The sequence below is a fragment of the Podarcis liolepis genome (assembly GCF_965112155.1).
Source record: "Podarcis liolepis genome assembly, chromosome: 4".
Lineage (NCBI taxonomy): Eukaryota > Metazoa > Chordata > Lepidosauria > Squamata > Lacertidae > Podarcis > Podarcis liolepis.
Genome location: NC_139558.1, coordinates 103,790,512 through 103,810,297, shown reverse-complemented (window position 1 = coordinate 103,810,297; position 19,786 = coordinate 103,790,512). Strand labels below are relative to the sequence as shown.

The 19,786-nt window shown below is 43.9% G+C and overlaps 4 protein-coding genes across 4 annotated transcripts in view; 1 reads left to right on the top strand and 3 right to left on the bottom strand.

Moving 5' to 3' along the window:
• Positions 1–15,780, bottom strand: part of LOC310705032 (uncharacterized protein) — a 357,812-nt gene extending 342,032 nt beyond the window's left edge. Inside the window, exon 1 of the mRNA XM_083499303.1 lies at positions 15,639–15,780. The gene's annotated coding sequence lies outside the window, so the exon portion shown is untranslated. The remainder of the gene's footprint in view (positions 1–15,638) is intronic.
• The window catches only part of LOC310705090 (uncharacterized protein), a 271,846-nt gene that overhangs the window by 161,214 nt on the left and 90,846 nt on the right, over positions 1–19,786 (top strand). The window lies entirely within an intron of this gene.
• LOC310705042 (uncharacterized protein) overlaps positions 1–19,786 on the bottom strand; it is a 67,688-nt gene that overhangs the window by 38,369 nt on the left and 9,533 nt on the right. The gene's annotated exons all lie outside the window — the stretch shown is intronic.
• LOC310705167 (uncharacterized protein) overlaps positions 718–19,786 on the bottom strand; it is a 40,642-nt gene continuing 21,573 nt past the window's right edge. Inside the window, exons 2-6 of the mRNA XM_083499700.1 lie at positions 12,985–13,477; positions 4,455–4,536; positions 4,140–4,222; positions 3,894–4,020; positions 718–3,316 (exon numbers count right to left, since the gene is read on the bottom strand). Of these exons, the coding sequence (XP_083355826.1) occupies positions 2,292–3,316; positions 3,894–4,020; positions 4,140–4,222; positions 4,455–4,536; positions 12,985–13,386 (1,719 nt within the window). The 5' untranslated portion in view covers positions 13,387–13,477 and the 3' untranslated portion in view covers positions 718–2,291. The remainder of the gene's footprint in view (positions 3,317–3,893; positions 4,021–4,139; positions 4,223–4,454; positions 4,537–12,984; positions 13,478–19,786) is intronic.

The window sequence follows — 19,786 nt, the reverse complement described above, 5'->3', positions numbered from 1 at the left end:
CATGCGACGGTCATCTCCAGGCTTGACTACTGTAATTCGCTCTACGCGGGGCTGCCCTTGAACCTGTCCCAGAAACACCAGCGGGTGCAGAAAGCGAGGCTCCTCACGGGGTCCCTGCCATGGGAGCATATTCACCCAGTGCTTTTCCAGCCACACTGGCTCCCGGTGGAGTACAGGGTCAGATTTAAGGTGCTGCTTTTGACCTTTAAAGCCCTTCATGGCCTAGGACCCTCGTACCTACGGGACTGCCTCTCCTGGTATGCCCCACGGAGAGCCTCAAGGTCCATAAATAGCAACACCCTAGTGGTCCCAGGCCCTAAGGAAGTTAGATTGGCTTCAACCAGAGCCTGGGCCTTTTCAACTGGTGGAACGCTCTGCCTCATGAGACCAGGGCCCTGCAGGATCTGATTTCTTTCCGCAGGGCCTGTAAGACAGAGTTGTTCCACCTGGCCTTTGGCTTGGAGCCAATTTGATTCCCTCCCTCTCTTTCTTTTTTCCTTTCCTTCTCCTCCTGCGATGAGGCTACATTTTAATATTTTAATGTTTCAATATTTCAATGTTGTATTTTAATTTTGTTTTTAAGTTGCAATCATTCATCTTGTTTTTATTATTGCTTGTAAGCCGCTCTGAGCCCGGCCTTGGCTGGGGAGGGCGGGGTATAAATAATAAAATTATTATTATTGATTATTAAAAGTCCAGGGAACATTAGATGCTTCCAATTTTTCTGATGAAGTGTTTTATTCAGTCTCACCTGCAATCATGTGTGCTGAACACACAGAAACACATACAGATAATGAAATTACTGGGAGTTACAGTTTCCAAATAAAACTCAACACATGCAAGCAGATTGATGGAACAGTACACATCATTTCCCCATCTCCTTTTTAAAAAACATTATTTTTCTTCATGGTACAGAAGATAAATATTCAGAAAGCAATAGTTACAACAGTAAACAAAAAGTAACTTGTCCTGATGGAATTTCAGACTTTCAACATGTCATTTGTTAAAGTTTCATTTCATTATTCTAAAACAGGCATCCCCAAACTCGACCCTCCAGATGTTTTGGGACTACAATTCCCAGCATCCCAGACCACTGGTCCTGTTAGCTAGGGATGATGGGAGCTGTAGTCCCAAAACATCTGGAGGGCCAAGTTTGGGGGTGCCTGTTTTAAAAGACCACGATACATTTTCCTGTGAGTGTTGGGTGGATTCCTGCAACAGTCTTAACAATTTATATATTCAATAAACATTTGCCATGTGTTATAAAAGGAGTATGGATTGTGTTCCCCCACCTTCTTGATTTCCCCTGGCAAACAAAATTTAAGACACTTAAATTGTGGTGCTCAGAATTGAACACAGTATTTATTCTAGCTGGGGTCTGACCAAGGCAGAATAAAGTGATACTATTCCTGCCCTTGAGCTGATTCTGCCTTCTGCCACATTGGCCTCCGCTCCCCATTTGGTGTCATCTGCAAATGTGATGAGCATTCCATCAGTTCCTTCATCCAAGACATTTATAAAGAACTTGAACAACAACGGGCCCAGGACAGAACCCTGCAGCACCCCTCTTGTCACTTTTCCCAGGATGGTGAGGAACCATGAAAGAGTCCTCTTTGGGTTCGGTCAGTCAAATCCACCTAACAGTTACCTAGTTCAGCCTCATTTTACCAGCTTCCTCACATAAATATCAAGGGGGACTTTGTCAAAAACCTTACTGAAATTAAGATGCACTATTACCACAGCAGTCCCCTGAGAAACAATCTGTAACTCCATCCAAAAAAAAGAAAAAGAAAAAAAAGAGAGATTTCTCTAGCTTGACTTGTTTTTGAGAAAGCCATGAAGGGTACAGAATTTTTTAAAATGATAATATTAAGAAGGATATTGACAAGCTGGAACAAGTGCAAAAGAAGGCGACCAAGATGATTTTGTTTTATTTATGCATTTATTTGACTTCTATAGCGCCCTATAACAGGGGTGCCAACTTGAATAAAATATAGGAAGGGTTTAGTAAGCCCCGCCTCGGTTAAACAGTCACAGGATGCGGTGCAAGCATGCCATTTGAATGGCTATTCCTATGAACGGGGGGGTGGCCCCCTCACATATCTTATTGGGGGGCAAAGAGCCCTCAGACTCTAAGAGTTGGCTCCCATTCCCTACACTCGCAGGTCACAGGACGGTTACAACATAAAATCACAGAATGAAAACACAAAACACCACCCCCAAAACCTGTAACCCCCACCTCCCCACCACATTGTAAAAGGGCATTAGATGTCAATCAGCCAAAGGACTGGTTAAAGAGATGAGTTTTTCCCAGGCGCTGAAAGCTGTATAATGACGGGTTTGGGGAACTTTGTATGAATTCTTTGATGGGAACTGAGATTGCAGCTCCTCCTGAAGCTCTTTCCACATTCCACACACTGATATGGTTTCTCCCCTGTATGAATTCTCTGATGGCGAGTGAGACTTTGGCTGCGATTGAAGTTCTTTCCACATTCCACACACTGATAGGGTTTCTCCCCTGTATGAATTCTTTGATGGGAAGTGAGTTTTGAGCTATTCCTGAAGCTCTTTCCACATTCCACGCACTGATAGGGTTTCTCCCCTGTATGAATACTTTGATGGGAAGTGAGTTTTGAGCTATTCCTGAAGCTCTTTCCACATTCCACGCACTGATAGGGTTTCTCCCCTGTATGAATTCTTTGATGGTAAGTGAGACTGGTGCTCTGACTGAAGCTCTTTCCACATTCCACACACTGATAGGGTTTCTCCCCTGTATGAATTCTCTGGTGGCGAGTTAGACTGCTGCTGTCACTGAAGCTCTTTCCACAACCCACACACTGATAGGGTTTCTCCCCTGTATGAATTCTTTGATGGGAAGTGAGAGAGGAGCTATCTGTGAAACTCTTTCCACATTCCACACACTGATATGGCTTCTCCCCTGTATGAATTCTGTGATGGGAAGTGAGAGAGGAACTCTGACTGAAGCTCTTTCCACATTTCACACACTGATAGGGTTTCTCCCCTGTATGAATTCTTTGATGGGAAGTGAGCTTGTGGCTTTGAGTGAAGCTCTTTCCACATTCCACACATTGATAGGGTTTCTCCCCTGTATGAATTCTTTGATGGGAAGTGAGATTGACCTTTTGACTGAATCTCTTTCCACATTCCTTGCACTGATAGGGTTTCTTCCCAATGGGATTTCTTTGATGGGAAGTGGAAAAGGAACCTTTCCCATATTCAAGATATTTATTCAGCTTCTCCATTGTGGGGATTTTGTCATGGTCACCCATGTTGTTAATTTCCAGTCCATCTCTATCTACAATGAAGAGAAATGGATTAGCACCTCAGGGAGAAATTAAGGAAGAATACTTGTTAACCTTGGTATAGAGGAATAACAGAAGTGGGTTAGATGGATGGTTTTCTGAAGGGTTGGGTGCATTAATTAACGGGGATCAACCGACATGCTTTGGGGAACCTGTGATTCGATAAGCCTGGCTCTTCTCTTGAATGGATTTTGTTTGGCTCCATCATGGCATCCCTCCGTTTCCAATGTCAGTCTTCTCTTTGGACAACCAAAGACTGACGGGAGGAAAAACAAAAACTGAAAACCTGACAGAAGCTACTTCAACTTCCCTAACAACTCTGAAGTTTACAGTCAAAAGGGCCTGGGGAGTTCAGACCAGGCTGCTGCTTGTTTAATAAGCTGCAACGGGAGGAAGAACATTCACAGAAAAAACAGTAATTTACTATTCAAGGGGTTTTTTGGGGGGGGGGATATTGTAATATCCAGTGTTGTAGGGGGCGCTGTTGAGGTCTGTGAAAATATATGAGGTTTGTGACATATAGAGTTTTGAATTTTAAAACTGATATTATGATTCCACTGGGAGCCTTACCAAGAGAGGCCATGATCCCACGATTCTCCTCCATGACTTCTTTATGCAGAGCTCTCTGGTCAGGATCCAGCAACGCCCACTCCTCATCCGTGAAACAAACAGCAACATCTTCAAAGCACACTGGACCCTGAAAGAAAAAAGGGAAATGTCCTCCTATGAGACAACACTGTTGTTCACCACCACCCCTTGAACTAGGACATTGTTCCACCCCTTGGCCTCTGTTCCCAAAAGGCACCTTCCCCTGACCTGATCTGGTTCCACAGCCGCTGCTTCCATTCTGTCCCCATTCAGAGATGGTTGAAGAGGTCTAGCCAGTATCACTGTGTCACCTGCAAGAGAAAAAAGGTAAGGGGGAGGCCCAGAGTGCCTTCTTGTCTCACAGGTAAATCAGTGCATCTCAAACTACACAGGGGCATTTGAGAAAGTCTCGCCTGCTGAGTGCATTTGGATATTTGGGTGCATTAGAGATGTTATGTGTGAAAAAATATATCTTCCCTCCTCTGATGAGTTGGAAAACCAACAGAATGAGACTAAACAGAGAAAAAAATCCTCCCTCCTTACCCAGCTGCCTCTCTCTGGTGTCCAGCGGAGGCCTCTCTGCCTCAGAAGAAATCTGGTCCTTTTCTGCAAAGAGATCCTTTCCCTGAAAAAGAGACAAGGATTCAAAAGAGAGAATGGGCAGAAGGATTAAAAAACGAATGTCAGAGAGAATTCCGGCTGATTGCGGGAGAGAAGACAAGCGGGATTTCTCTCTGGAGAGGGAATCCAGCTCTTGGGAGGAAAAAGGGGGTCTGCAAGGGCGCCACAGCCCCCCAAAACACCCCTGGAAGGAGATCCAGGGGGCAGGATCCCAGCACGGCCGTTTTGCGATCCCCCCGGGCGCCAGGTAACCTCCTTTGGAGGCGACGAAAGCAGCGGGGTAGAAAGGCAGGCAGTGGGAAGCCATTACTATCCTCCAGGAGCGAAGCCCCGAGCTTGTGCGCAGAAGCGATTGGCTCTCAAACACTAAGAATTCAAATTTAAAGGGACTTAAAAGGATTAAAAAATCAAAATAACAATTGGAGACAACTCGATGAGGACGAGGTGGGAAAAAGGAGGTCAGCCTCGTCTGGAATTCTAAGTATACACAGGAGGGATTCACAGAACAGACAAAACTGTAAGTTAATTCAAACGGATTTTACTTTGGCGATTAGAAATCTTTTTTATGGACCTTTAATTAATGCTAAGAGGGATGAGGAATTAAAAAAGCCTTTTTTTTACAGTCTTTTTTGTGAAATTTCTGGGAACGTCAGAAATGGACCTCTGTACTTTCTACTTTGGATTACAAAAGATCTGCGTAACAGACAATTAGTGCCTCTAAGACCTTTGATGTACCTTCTATTTTTTTATGGTGGAGGGATGGATTAAGTGGTAAAGTTCTTAGAAGACAGAGGCTGTTCTCTTTCGTCATTTTTGTTATTTTTGTGACTTATGGGGCTTTGAGAGTGCTTCTCTTTTTCTTGGAGACTGTATTCCCCCCCTTCTTTTTTGCTTCAATTTCTGTGACGCAGGAAAATAAGCAGCGCCATTTTAATTCTCGGAAAGGGAGAATTTCTTTCTCTTTCCGATATAAATAAAAACTTTAAGGACGTTGACTTGGAGTGGATTAGTGGACTATATTTGGATATTTGGACATTTCTGATTTTTTTTCTTCCCCTTTTTCCCCCTTCCCTTTCGTGGATTATAAAGTCTGCTTCCTTTGCTAAGTTTTTGTCTTTTGTTTCTTCTTAGAGGCTTGTTTTTGGAGTTTGGGATTTCTCTTTATAATTTTTTTGTGTGGATATTTTGTCGGGAAATTGGGAATAGCCAAACAAGTGGCAAGAAGGCTATTGTAATAAGTGGATATTTTAACTCCCTGGCTGTTGGAGCGTGGATTGGATTAGCCATACAAGTGGCAAGAAGCTAATATTTAATATTAGGAAAGTCTCATACTCAAAAAAAAAGTGAAGGGGCGACACCGGTGGAAAGAAAAAGTTCAAGGCAAGAGTCAGAATTAAAAGGGGAAATAGTAAATATGTTTGCAGAAATTAAATCAGAAATTTTAAAAAGTGAGAAAAATTTAGAGACAAAATTAGAACAGATGGACAAAAAAAAAGATGTCACAGTTAAAAAAGTAGACTTAACAGTTAAGGAACTAAAAGGACAAATGAAAGATATGTCCAAGAGAACACAAAGTTTGGAGGAAGGAATGAAACGAACAAAATTAGAAATGAGAGAGGTTAAAAGAGAGGAGGAAAAGATTAAAGCTGAGGTGTCAGAAGTTAATAAGGCGCAGGAGGAGTTATGGGACGCAATTGCAATGAATGAACTATGGCAAAGAGAGACAAATTTGAGACTGAGATCTGTGCCCGAGGTTCAGGGAGAAATGATCAAAGATAAACTGACATCAGAGATTGCCCAATGGTTAGAAATGGAAGTGGAAGAGGTCGCTAAAACAATTCAAAACGCTTTTCGAATTAAGATGAGGACAACAAGAGCAAAGAAATTTCCAGGAGATTGTTTGATTATCTTTAAAGACAGAGAAATGAGGAATGTAATTTTACCAAAAAAAAAAAAACAACAGAGAGAAAAGACTGAATATTGATGAAAATTATATAATGATTTTTAAAGACGTTCCACTTCATCTGTTCAAAAAGAAGAGACCAGGATAAACACCTGGTGCAATCTCTGAGGAAAAACCAAGTTGAATTTAAGTGGGAATTCCCAGAGGGGATAGCATTTTCTCATGAGGGGAAAAAACATAAGCTTACAAAACCAGATGAAACATACAGGTTTCTAAGAAGATACAAAGAGCTGGGGAGAGAAGAAAATGAAGCGGAAACGGCGGAAGCAGAAGCTTGCGGGGGAGACTCTTCAGAGTTGGAAGAAGAAGAAAGGAGAGATAAAAAAGATAAAAGAGGAAGGGAAAGAGAGGATAAAGAGGAAGAAGAGGAAGAAGAAGAGGAGGAAGTAGAGAAACAGATTTGAGAATTTATTATAATTGGACTTTAAAAGAAAAAAACATCATGGCGCTGAAATTATGGACATGGAATGTGAATGGGATGAACGATAAAAAAATGAAATAAAATCGAACAATATTTAAAGCAAAAGAATTTGGATATTACTTGTCTGCAAGAGACGCATGTGGCGAGACGACATAGAAAAATTTTAATCAAAAAATTAGGAAGTGAGTTTATTTCATCTGACAAAAGCAAGAAGAGAGGGGTGGTAAAACAAATTAGAGGCTCAACAGATCTTCAAGGATGAAGAGGGCAGAATTATAGCAGTACAAGTCAAATGGCAGGGCAAAAAAATTGATAATTGTCGGAATATATGCACCAAATGGTAAAGTTATTTGAATATTTGGATAAAAAGATTATAATAATGGGTGATATGAATGGAGTAGTTTCAATGGAAATGGACAGATTAAGAGCAGTGGGTAGGACAAAAGAAGGAAAACTACCAAAAACTTTTTTTCCCTATGGTTGACAACTGCAATTTAATTGACATTTGGAGATTAAGACTCCCATTAGAAAAACAATTTACTTTTAGAATCGAATCAATCAAAGTCTAGAATTGATCAGATATGAATTGGGTCTTGCCGCCACGGCGAAGGTGGAGACCCTTCAAAATCCCAGGCGGAGGAAGCCTGGGAACGTGGGATTCGGCTGACACCAGGAGCGCCTCCCCTACTCGCAGGGAAACCCTTTTTTGGGGATCCGAAGTGACGTGGGGTGAGCGGCGTGGTGCTTTGAATCGACCACTACTTTTACGGAGGTGTGAGGAGGTCGATGAAACAAGTAAATGTAAGATAAAGATATGGAATATTGGATGTGTGTTTTTTATTGTTGTATTGGTTTTTATGCTTTTTTATCTTTCTTCCTTTTTTATGTATCGGAATGTATGTCTTGTTAAATTTTTTGTTGTTTTCTTTTCTTCTTTTCTCTGTAATTTTTAAACTTTTAATAAATATTATGTTAAAAAAAATAGAATTGATCAGATATGGATTTCTAATGAATTAACATCAAGAATTCTAAAGATTGAAATACAGCCAAAGGTTCTTTTGATCATAATGCAGTAAAATGTATACTAAAAGGATATGAAGAAAAATCTTTCCGGTGGAGAATAAATGACAATCTTTTTGATGATCAGAAAATAGTGGAAGGAGCACAAAAATGTTTGGCAGACTACTTTGTAAATAATGTTAATAAAGAGAGAAAAATGAGTACTGTTTGGGACGCTAGTAAAGCGGTGATGAGAGGTTTCTTTATTCAACAGAACACAATTAAAAATAAATTCAGAGAAAAAGGGAGAAAAGAAATCTTAAAACAAATAATGGAAAATGAGAAGAATTTAACTACCAGGCCCACTGATAAGAAATTGAAGCAAAACATAAAACTGTTACAAACTCAATTTGCGATGATAATCAATAAAGAAGTGGAATGGAATATTGAAAGAATGGAACAGAAGAATTTTGAGTTTGCAAATAAATCAGGGAAATGGTTGGCTTGGCAAATTAAAAAAAAGGGAAAAAACAAAACATAATTAACAAAATTAAGGTGGAAGACCAAGAAATAGACAATCCGAAAGAAATTAGAAAAGCATTTGTTGACTTTTATAGACAGTTATATAAAAGAAAAGAGAGAAGCAACATAAAAAAATAGAAGAATTTCTAAAAGAAAAAAAGGTGCAGAAAATACCGACGGACAAAAAAGACCAATTGAATGAACTAATTGAAATAAAGGAAATTAAAAGCGAAATAAAAGAATTGAAAAGTGGAAAGACACCAGGACCGGATGGATTCAGTGCAAGATATTATAAAGAATTGAAACACACCCTACTTGTCCCGTTGAAAGAAGTGATGAATAACATTTTTGAAAAGGAGGAAATACCAGGAACATGGAAAGAAGCCTATGTCACTTTTATTCCAAAACAAGATTCTGACCTGACTCAAGTTAAAAATTATAGGCCAATTTCATTGTTAAATAATAATTATAAATTGTTTGCAAGTATATTAGCAAATAGGATGAAAAAGAGATTAAAGGAAATGATATATAAGGACCAAGCAGGTTTTCTTCCTGGTAGGCAGATGAAAGACAACATAAGAAATATAAGAAATATAATGAAATATCTGACTACCAGGAACGATAAACAAGCGATGTTAATGTTTGTGGAGGCTGAGAAGGCCTTTGACAATATTTCATGGGAATTTATGTTGAAAAACTTAGAATTTATGGATATGGGTCAATCTTTCCTTAATGGTATAAGGGCGATATATACTGATCAAAGAGCGAAATTAATAGTTAATAATGTAACAACAGAAAATATTATAATAACTAAAGGCACAAGACAAGGGTGTCCTCTTTCACCGTTGTTATTCATTTCAGTTCTGGAGGTCTTTCTAAGATCAGTAAGAAGTAATGAGCTAATAAAGGGAGTGACAGTTGGTCGAAATGAATATAAAGTAAAGGCCTTTGCCCATGACTTGGTCATAACAGTGGAAGATCCCATAAGTAGTGTTAAAGAGGTGTTAGAAGAAATAGAACAGTTTGGTCAGGTTGCGGGTTTTAAATTAAATAAGAAAAAGACAAAAATAATTGCGAAAAATATGGTCAAGAAATAATTGAAAAAATGCAGCAACAAATGGGGATAGAGGTGGATAAGAAAGTTAAATATTTGGGGATTTTGTTAACCCCTAGGAGTATTGATCTGTTTCAAAATAATTACATACCAATATGGAATAAAATTAAGAGAGATCTAGAGGTGTGGGGGAGAATGAAGTTATCATTTTGGGGAAGAATTGCAAGATGAGTGTGTTACCAAAAATGTTATTTCTGTTTCAGACTATTCCAATAATCAAAGGGGCGGCAATATTTAAGGAGTGGCAAAGAATGATTTCAAGGTATATCTGGCAGGGTAAGAAGCCGATGCAAAAGATAGAGGAGGCTTCGCCCTGCCAGACTTGAAATTATATTAGGAAGCATCGTGCCTCTGTTGGTTGAAAGAATGGATAAAATTAGACAACATGGAATTGTTAGATTTGGAAGAATTCGATAACAGATTCGGTCGGCACGCATATCTATGGTATGACAAGAAACGAGTGCACAAGGGTTTCGAAAACCACATCATTCGAAGATCTCTCACAGAAGTCTGGGATAGGTATAAAAACCTACTGGGGTCAAAAATTCCACATTGGTTGTCTCCGTTGGAGGTGATGAGTGTGAAGAAGATCAATATGAGGGGGAGGTGGATAACATACGGGAGTTTAATAATGAAAGAAGGAAGTAAATGGAAACTGAAACCATATGTTGAAGTAAAAGAAAATGTAAATGATTGGTTGGATTATTTTCAGATTAATGAAATGTTTTAAAAAGATGTATTAGAAAGAGGTTTTACCGACAAGGAATCAAAATATCAATTGGAAGTACTGAATAATGACGTAAATTTTTTGTCTAAAATGTATAAATTATTATTGGAATGGTATACAAATGACGAGGAGGTTAAATCGGTTATGATCCATTGGGCCAAAGATTTTGGATATACCGTATTTTTCGCACCATAGGGCGCACCGGACCATAGGGCGCACCCAGTTTTTAGGGGGGGAATTCAAGAAAAAAAATCTTTTTACCCCCCGCAGCCCCAAAGAGCAGCGTACAGGCTGCACACAACCTCTCCCTGCCCGAGGGGTTGCGTGCAGCTATGGATCAAGCCAAGGCAGCGAGCGGGATGGATCCCGCTCGCTGTTTTGGCTTCCCCTAGCCCCGTGCAGCCTCTCCCTCCCGGGAGAGGCTGCGTGGGGCTAAAGAATCCATAGCCCCGTGCACCCTCACCTTGGCAGAGGGGTTGCGCGCAGCTATGGAGGAAGCCAAGGCAGCGAGCGGGATGGATCCCGCTCGCTGTTTTGGCTTCCCCTTTAGCCCCGTGCAGCCTCTCCTTGGCGGAGGGGCTGCACAGGGCTTCCCTGGCTTTACTGGGAGGTGGGGGGATTCCCTCACCTCTCCCAAAAGCCCGCAGAAGCCGCGCGCCTTTTAAAAGGGCTGCACGGCTTCTCCTGGCTTTCCTGGGATTCCCCCGCCTCCCGCAAAACCAGGCTCCCCCCCGCCAGCCTCCTAGCCAAGTCGGGGGACAGCGGCAAAGGCGCGCTGCGCCTCTGCCGCTGTCTCCAGAGTTCGCGGGGCTGGCGACGGGGAGGAGCAGGCTTCTCCCCCCGCCAGCCTCCTAGCCAAGTCGGGGGACAGCGGCAAAGGCGCGCTGCGCCTCTGCCGCTGTCTCCAGAGTTTGCGGGGCTGGCGACGGGGAGGAGCAGGCTTCTCCCCCCGCCAGCCTCCTAGCCAAGTCGGGGGACAGCGGCAAAGGCGCGCTGCGCCTCTGCCGCTGTCTCCAGAGTTTGCGGGGCTGGCGACGGGGAGGAGCAGGCTTCTCCCCCCGCCAGCCTCCTAGCCAAGTCGGGGGACAGCGGCAAAGGCGCGCTGCGCCCCTGCCGCTGTCTCCCGAGTTCGCGGGGCCGGCGACGGGGAGGAGCAGGCTTCTCCCCCCCGCCAGCCTCCTAGCCAAGTCGGGGGACAGCGGCAAAGGCGCACTGCGCCTCTGCCGCTGTCTCCCGAGTTCGCGGGGCTGGCGACGGGGAGGAGCAGGCTTCTCCCCCCGCCAGCCTCCTAGCCAAGTCGGGGGACAGTGGCAGAGGCGCACTGCGCCTCTGCCGCTGTCTCCCGAGTTCGCGGGGCTGGCGACGGGGAGGAGCAGGCTTCTCCCCCCGCCAGCCTCCTAGCCAAGTCGGGGGACAGCGGCAAAGGCGCGCTGCGCCTCTGCCGCTGTCTCCAGAGTTTGCGGGGCTGGCGACGGGGAGGAGCAGGCTTCTCCCCCCGCCAGCCTCCTAGCCAAGTCGGGGGACAGCGGGAAGGGCGCGCTGCGCCTCTCCCGCTGTCCCCCGAGCTTGTGGGGCTGGCGGTGGGGCTCTCCTGAAGCCTGGAGAGCGAGAGGGGTCGGTGCGCACCGACCCCTCTCGCTCTCCAGGCTTCAGCGAAAGCCTGCATTCGCACCATAGGACGCACACACGTTTCCCCTTCATTTTTGGAGGGGGAAAAGTGCGTCCTATAGTGCGAAAAATACGGTAATATACAATTTAAAGACTGGGTTAAATTGTGGAATGAAGGACTGAAATTTACTGCGTGTACTATAATAAAGGAAAATGTGATGAAAATGATATATAGATGGTATGTAACACCAGTAAAATCAGCAAAAATTTATAAAGTAAGTAATAAATGTTGGAAGTGTAAAGAAAAAGAAGGAACATTTTACCATATGTGGTGGGAGTGTAAAAAAGTGAAATGCTTTTGGGAAAGGATATATAATGAGTTAAAAAAAGATGTTGAAATATACATTTGTTAAGAAACCAGAAGCATTTCTATTAGGAATAATAGGAAATGAAATTAATAAGAAAGAATGGAAGTTATTTTTATATGCGGTAACGGCAGCAAGAATACTAATGGCCCAAAAATGGAAACAAGAAGAATTACCTATGATTGAAAAATGGAGAATGAAATTAATGGAATACGCAGAACTTGATAAATCAACAGGAAGGATCCGGAACCGACGAGACCAGAGATTCACTGAAGACTGGATTAAATTTACAGATTATATGAAAACTATATGTGATGACCAGATAACATTTGTAAGTTTTCAGGAAGCTCTGTGAGAATGTATGGTAGAAATATTGTTTAAAAAATAAGGTAAATTAAGATATTATTGTAGTGCAATATTAAATTAAGAAATGTGCAAGAAGTGATCAAGACGGAGAATTATCAGACATGTTGACGGAAGTAAAAAAAAAAGATGTTGGTGATAAATTGGATGTTTTGTTTTGTATAGTTTTATATTGGAAAACTAATAAAAAATATATTAAAAAAAATAAAAAATAAAAAATGAATGTTAGGGCCAACAGCTTTAAGTATGTCAGAACTCATTCCATGGATGCCTTCCCAGAAAAAAAAATGAGCCATCAATAGAGCATGATGGGATGTTTTCTGTCCTGTTTGGAGCCCCTTGGGAGTATCCAGAGGAAAGTCTCTCTCACCTGCTTTCTCTCCTCTGCCTGACTCAGGAGGAAACCTTCGGCCAGGGCCACCGCCTGGGAACTGGTCTCCGCTCCACAGTCCCTCACCCAGCTCTCCATCTCCAAGGGAAGGACAGACAGGAACTGCTCCAAGATCACAAGATCCAGCATCTCAGCTTTCGTGTGCCTTTCTGGCTTCAGCCACTGGTGGCAAAGGTGGTAGAGTCGGCTGCAAAGCTGTCGGGGTCCTTTGGCCTCCTGGCAGCAGAACTGCCTCAACTGCTGGCTCTGCACCTCTGAGCGGAGGGTGTCCTCCTCACCCAGGATCTTCTGCCCAGAGTTTTCCCAGAACTCCCCACTGCTCCCAGTTTGGATGGCATGTCCTCTTCCTGTTCCAGGGCCAGCTGAGTCTTGCTCATCCATCTGTGCTCTCAGGAAGCCTCTGAGAGATCGGAAGGAACCCTTTGGTCTTCTGCCAAGTTCTGTCTGTCTTAAGGAGAGGCGCTAGCAAATCCTACAAAGCAAATACATTGTTCAGTTACAAAAGCTGTCTAATATCAGGAGAAGAAAAAGGTTCCCTGAGCAAGCATGGATGAGTCTTGGAGGGAACCAGGGCAGGACTGCACCACAGCCCAAACCATGAGCTATTTTATTTATTTAAATTTGTATAGCACTTTATATTTTAAAGAGAAATCTCAAAGCGGTTTATAGCATATTAAATCTGTGGGGATAATTGGGGAGTTAGAAGAAGATATATTATTGAATGATATGCTTCCTAACATGCACTAGCAAGTTCCATATTCTAGTTCCATACATCCCCCTTTTTTAGATTACGCAGCGATCAGCTTGTTGCTGACTCATCTGAGTCTTACTATTAAAAATTCCTTCCTGGTAAAATCCCTTCCAATCCCTTTTAAATGAATAAGCATAATAATCTGATTCACGTTACTATAAAAGTCGTTTACTCACAGATTTATTCACGTTCACAGACATATCCCTGAAGGCAGGCTTAGGTTACATAACAACTAGAACTATTCCATAAAGAAATTAGTCCCAAATGACTGCCACTAAGGAGTCACTTCTCCAAACACACAGCAATATACAAAATGGAGAAGACACACTGATGAGAAGATGGAGGCCGTGTGCTCCTCCATGCTAGTACAACAGACTGCACCCTCTTCAAGTCACATGTAGTGGAAGTCTGTCCCAGCTCAGGAGGAAACAGGAAGTCTTCTCCTGAGTAGTAGAAAACATCCCCTAATGTGTCCCCTGTAGGAATCTTCTACTTGACTGCAGTTTCACATCCCACAAAATCAATAAAAGAGAAATAAAGCAAGGTAAAGAAAGTCAAATATATAGACTATAGTCAAAGCAACATAACAGGAAACAAATACTCTCTTAAATAAAACATTACAAAGGAGGTCAACTACAGAATACATATTTAACACAGTAGGGCTGGGTGAGTCTTGGCCTCACCCCCTAGGCCAGGTGAAAAGGGCCTTTTTAAAAAGGAGAAGAAAGAGGAGGAAGAGGAGGAGGAGGAGGAGGAGGAGGAGGAAGAAGAAGAAGCAGCCTCTAGCTCTCCTAGAAGAAAGATTGCAATGCAGAATGTGGAGGCAATTGAAGGGATTTCTGGGAGATGAATCAGCCTGGTTCCTCCTGCCTTCCAGTCAATGCATGAAGTCAGAACTGACTGACAAGGAAGTCATTTGTATCTTGTGAATAATGGATGCTTGGCTGTAGTGGGGGTCCTCACCCGGGGGTCCTCAGGAGTTGTTCTCCCCCCACCCCCACCCCCCTGCTTCTGTCTCCTTTTCTTGCACTTGTACTCTCTGCCGCTCTCAAGACAGACTCCTGGGGTGGGGTCCCTTTTTCTTTGCTCTGAGGGCCAGGTATGTATCTGGAAAACCCCAGAGGGCCAGGTGGGTGGGGTCAAATACATCTCCCTTGAAATTTAGGCAGCAAATAATAATAATAATAATAATAATAATTCTCTTAGATAGCTTAACACAGTCCCTGGAGGCTCAGGGAGTAGCAGCGCCCATTTCCGGCTGGTTTTCCAGCAACAATCCCTTTGGGAGAGAGAGGATGTGGTCCTGGGATGCCCTGCTCTGGGTGCGAGGGGATTGCTGCAGTGGCCTCCGTGGGGAGCTGCCCTGGGAGACACTGGGAAACTGGTCCCCAATGCAGCAGCCAGACTCTGGGCTGGGATCCCTCTCTTTATTCCTGGCCTTTCTCTCCCACCTTTTTTTTTGGGGGGGGGGCTAGTCCACCTCCCCGTCCAGCTTTGGAAAACCATTTGCAGATGTTTCCTCTGTTGTGCAATGAGGCTGAGCGACGTCACACAGAGTTAAAGTCCCAGGGACTCCTTTGTTTGAAGAAGGGAGATCTTTTCTGAAAGGGGGGGGCAGAGGGCCAAATGAGTTTGGGATCCTCTGATTTGCAGGAAGGAGAGCGTGGCAGACCTGGCCCCTCCCTGGCAGGACCCTCTCCTCCTCCCTGACTTGGGGTCCCCCCCCCCCGCAGGAGCAGATCAGCCCCCCCCCAGGCCCCCTCCCCTGCTGCAGCCCTGGGACCCCCACCAGATCCCAGAGAGAGAGAGAGAGGAGAGACTCACCAGATCCCAGAGAGAGAGAGAGGAGACTCACCAGATCCCAGAGAGAGAGGAGACTCACCAGATCCCACGAAGGGGAGAGCGAGGCAGCCCTTGCAGCAGAGACACCAATGCAACACCCACCCCCCTTCCTTGCAGGAAAGGACTGGGGAGGGAGGGGCCTTGGCTCTGGAGGACCTGGCCCCCCTCTTGCTTCCTGTCCTCTCTAGGAAGGCAGCTCACTTCCCTTTAACCCTTGCCAAGCCGAGTCCCTCCAGCTCAGCCCTCTCTCGCTTGGCAGAACCTCAGATTCTTCTTATTTCTTAAGGATTCAGGGGGGCAGCTGCCCCCCCGGCTAGGCCCATGCCCAGATATCCTTTTGGGGGTGAGGCTCTTGGCTGGACTCTGAGCATCTCCCTCCCTTGGCCAGAAACCAGAGGAAGAGCTTGCAGGGAAAAGGGCTTTGCAGGAGGCAAGGAAGCTCCTCCTAGAATTCAGGAGTGGAGAGAGAGGAGGGGATCCCAGGGTCATCCAGTCCAACCCCCAGCAAGGCAGGAATCTCAGCTAAAGCATCCATGGCAGATGGCCGTCCGATCTCTGCTGAGAAACTTCCAAGGAAGGAGAGTCCACCACCTCCCAAGGGAGACCTTTCCCCTGCCCAACTGCTCTTAGGTGTCCCTCAAGGCAGCGGGTCCTGAGTTTTAGCCCTGCTGAAACCATTGCACTGGCTGCCAAGGAGGAACCAAGCGAAGTTCAAAATAAATAAATCCCATTCTCATCATAAATGAGTAATACTTGCCTGTGCATGCTTTTTCTGTCTAATAATTCTTATGCATGCTTGTTATGCTAATATACAAAAGTGTATAGGGAGGGTGAAACGGACTATAGAGATGAGGTGGAGCGGCTGACAGAGTGGTGCAGAGCTAACAACTTGCTCATAAATACAAGGAAGACAAAGGAGCTTGTGGTGGACTTCAGGAGACAGAAGAGCAACGTCCAGCCACTTTTGATTGGTGGGGTCTGTGTGGAGAGGGTAACAACGTTCAGATTTTTGGGCATTGAATTACAAGAGGATCTGTCCTGGAGTGTCAACACAAGGGGGCTTGTGAAGAAGGCGCAGCAGAGACTGTACTTTTTGAGAATACTAAGGAAAAACCATCTTCCGCAGAAACTGCTGCTTGCCTTCTATCACTGTGCCATTGAGAGCGTGCTCACTTATGACTTATGTGTGTGGTACGGAAGCTGTACTACCCAGGACAGGGTGGGGTTGTGCAGGGTTGTTAAGGCAGCAGAGAGCATTGTTGGCTGCCCACTCTCCACCTTAGAGTAGATTTATGCCACAAGGTGCCATAGGAAGGCACTGGACATAGTAAAAGATCCATCGCATCCTGGTCACTGTCTCTTCGAGCTCCTGCCGTCGGGACGGAGATACAGGACGATGAAGACAAGAACAAGCCGTCTTAAGAACAGCTTCTTCTCCAGAGCGATCTCGGCCCTGAATGGGAAGCCTGGACTTTGAAAGTCATCTAATCTTCCTTGCTGTATTATACTGTATTGTTTTAATTAGTGTTTTTATAGTTGTTTTGATTTTGTGTGGAGTGCCCTACCTGGATGGATGGAGCAGCCAAGTAATTTCATTGTCCCCGAGAGGGGGCAATGACAATAAATATATTATTATTATTATTATTATCATTCTCTTTCCAGAAATGCTGAATTGCTAATTCAAGGGACACTAAAGTCCTTGCAGAGATGACAAGACAGCTTTCCAGATTAGTTAGCTGGGAGTGAGACAGTTGGCAGAGTGGCATTGGGCTCACTAAGATGCCAGCTACTACAGGAATTGCTTTCTTGAGCCTTTTTAGCACTGCAATACCATAATTTTTTTGGGAAGATTCATTTTTAAGTCATGGCAGTGTGCAAGGAAATACTCCACATTTGCCAAGCTTTCAGGAGCAGGACTAAGGGGTGAAATGAAGCCCCACAGAACCCCAAAGGGTGAGGGAAAGGGTCTATCTCCCTTCTTCCTTTTCATTATCAGTTCTTTTCACCTAAGAAATGGGAAGAAAGCAGCTGCTCATGCTAAGCGCTGGGTTTGTTGGGTTGGAGATTAATGAGCTGACGATGGTATGATTTGTCAGCAATAAATATTATTTGTTCTTATCTGTAAGTGAAGTCACATTTGAAACAATACAGCACCAGTCAAAGGGAATTTCCTAGGAAGTATTTTATTCCGTCTCACCTGTAATCATGTGTGCTGAACACACAGAAACACATACAGTGGTACCTCTGGTTACAAACTTAATTCATTCCGGAGGTCTGTTCTTAACCTGAGACTGTTCTTAACCAGAGATGTGCTTTCGCTAATCGGGCCTCTTGCTGCCACTGCACCGCCAGCACACGATTTCCATTCTCGTCCTGGGACAAAGTGCTCAACTCAAAGTAACTCTTCCAGGTTAGCAGAGTTTGTAACCGGAGGCGTTTGTAACTTAGGGTACCACTGTAATGGTAAATTACTGGGAGTTACAGTCTCCAAATAACACTCAACACATGCAAGCAGATTAATGGCATGATTTCCCACCCCTTTCTTATAAAAAAATAATACAGTGGTACCTCTACTTATGCTCCCCTTGTTACCTATCCTTTGGGATACACACACGGCCAGTGGCGTAGCATGGGTTGTCAGCAACCGGGGCAAGGCAAGTAATTTGCGCCCCCTAACCCCCAGATGTTGCGCCCGGTGCGCCCAGCCCCCCCTGCAACCCCCACGCTACGCCACTGCACGCGGCAAACCCAGGAGTGTCTTTCTGGGTTTCGTCCCGCGCATATGCGCATAAGCACTCTATGCATAAGCACATGTGCAAAACAGGCACCTGCGGTTGAGGAGACCTCGGGATCTGACCAGTGCTCTGGAACAGAACCCGTGCGCAACTGGAGATACCACTGTATTGCTTTTATTTTCACAGTACAAAAGATAATTTTAAAGAAAGCAATGACCACAACAGTAAACAACAAATAACTTGTCCTGGTGAAATTGAAGACTTTCATCCTGCCATGTGTTAAAGTTTCATTTGATCATTCTAAAAGATCATGGCACATTTTGCCATTAGTGCTGGGTGGATTCTTGCAACAGTCTTAACAATTCATGTATTTAATAAACATTGGCCAAGTATTATAAAAGGAATATGGATTATGTTCCCCCACCTTCTTGATTTCTCCTGGCAAACAAAATTTAATATACTTAAATTGCGGAGCCCAGAACTGAACACAGTATTCTAGGTGGGGCGTGACCATGGCAGAATAAAGTGGTAATATTCCTGCCCTTGATCTGATTCTGACTTCTGCCACATTGGCCTCCGCTCCCCTTTTGGTGTCGTCTGCAAATGTGATGAGCATCCCCTCAGTTCCTTCATCCAAGTCATTTATAAAGACGTTGAACAACAATGGGCCCAGGACAGAACCCTGCAGCACCCCTCTTGTCACTTTTCCCCAGGATGATGAAGAACCATGAAGGAGTCCTCTTTGGGTTCGGTCAGTCAAATCCACCAGTTACCTCATTCAGCCCACATTTTACCAGCTTCCTCACATAAATGTCGCAGGAGACTTTGTCAAAAGCCTTACTGAAATTGAGATGCAGTATTTTCACAGCAGTCCCCTGATCAACAAAGTTTGTAACTCCATCCAAAAAAAGGGGAAGCTTTCCTTGTTTTTGAGAAAGCCATGCTTTCATCCTGTATACTTTCAGCATGGGGGAAGCTGTGGAAGGAAGATCTCAAATTCACAGCATGCTATACCCTAAAAAAAAATTATATGAAAATCTTTAATGCTGGTATGTAACACCTAATAAAATGGCAATGATGTATAAAAAAAATTCATATTTGTGTTGGAAATGTAACATAGCAGTCGGGACAATGTATCGTGCATGGAGTGTAAAAAAAAGGGAGAATTCTGGGATACAATTTACAATGAGTTAAAAGATATGTTTAAATTAACATTTCCTAAAAAGCCATAAGCTTTTCTCTTAGGAATCATTGGAGATGAGATCCCCAAGTTCTGAAGTAGTTACTTTATGTGCGCCACCACAGCAGCGAGAATATTGTTAGCACAAAACTGGAAAGGAAACCAAATTCCAATGAAGAGGGAGTGGCAAATTAAGTTGAAAGTTGATGGAATACGAAGAGATGGATAAGCGGACAGGGCAGTTTTGAGGACTTTTAACCTTTTCCCAAAGGG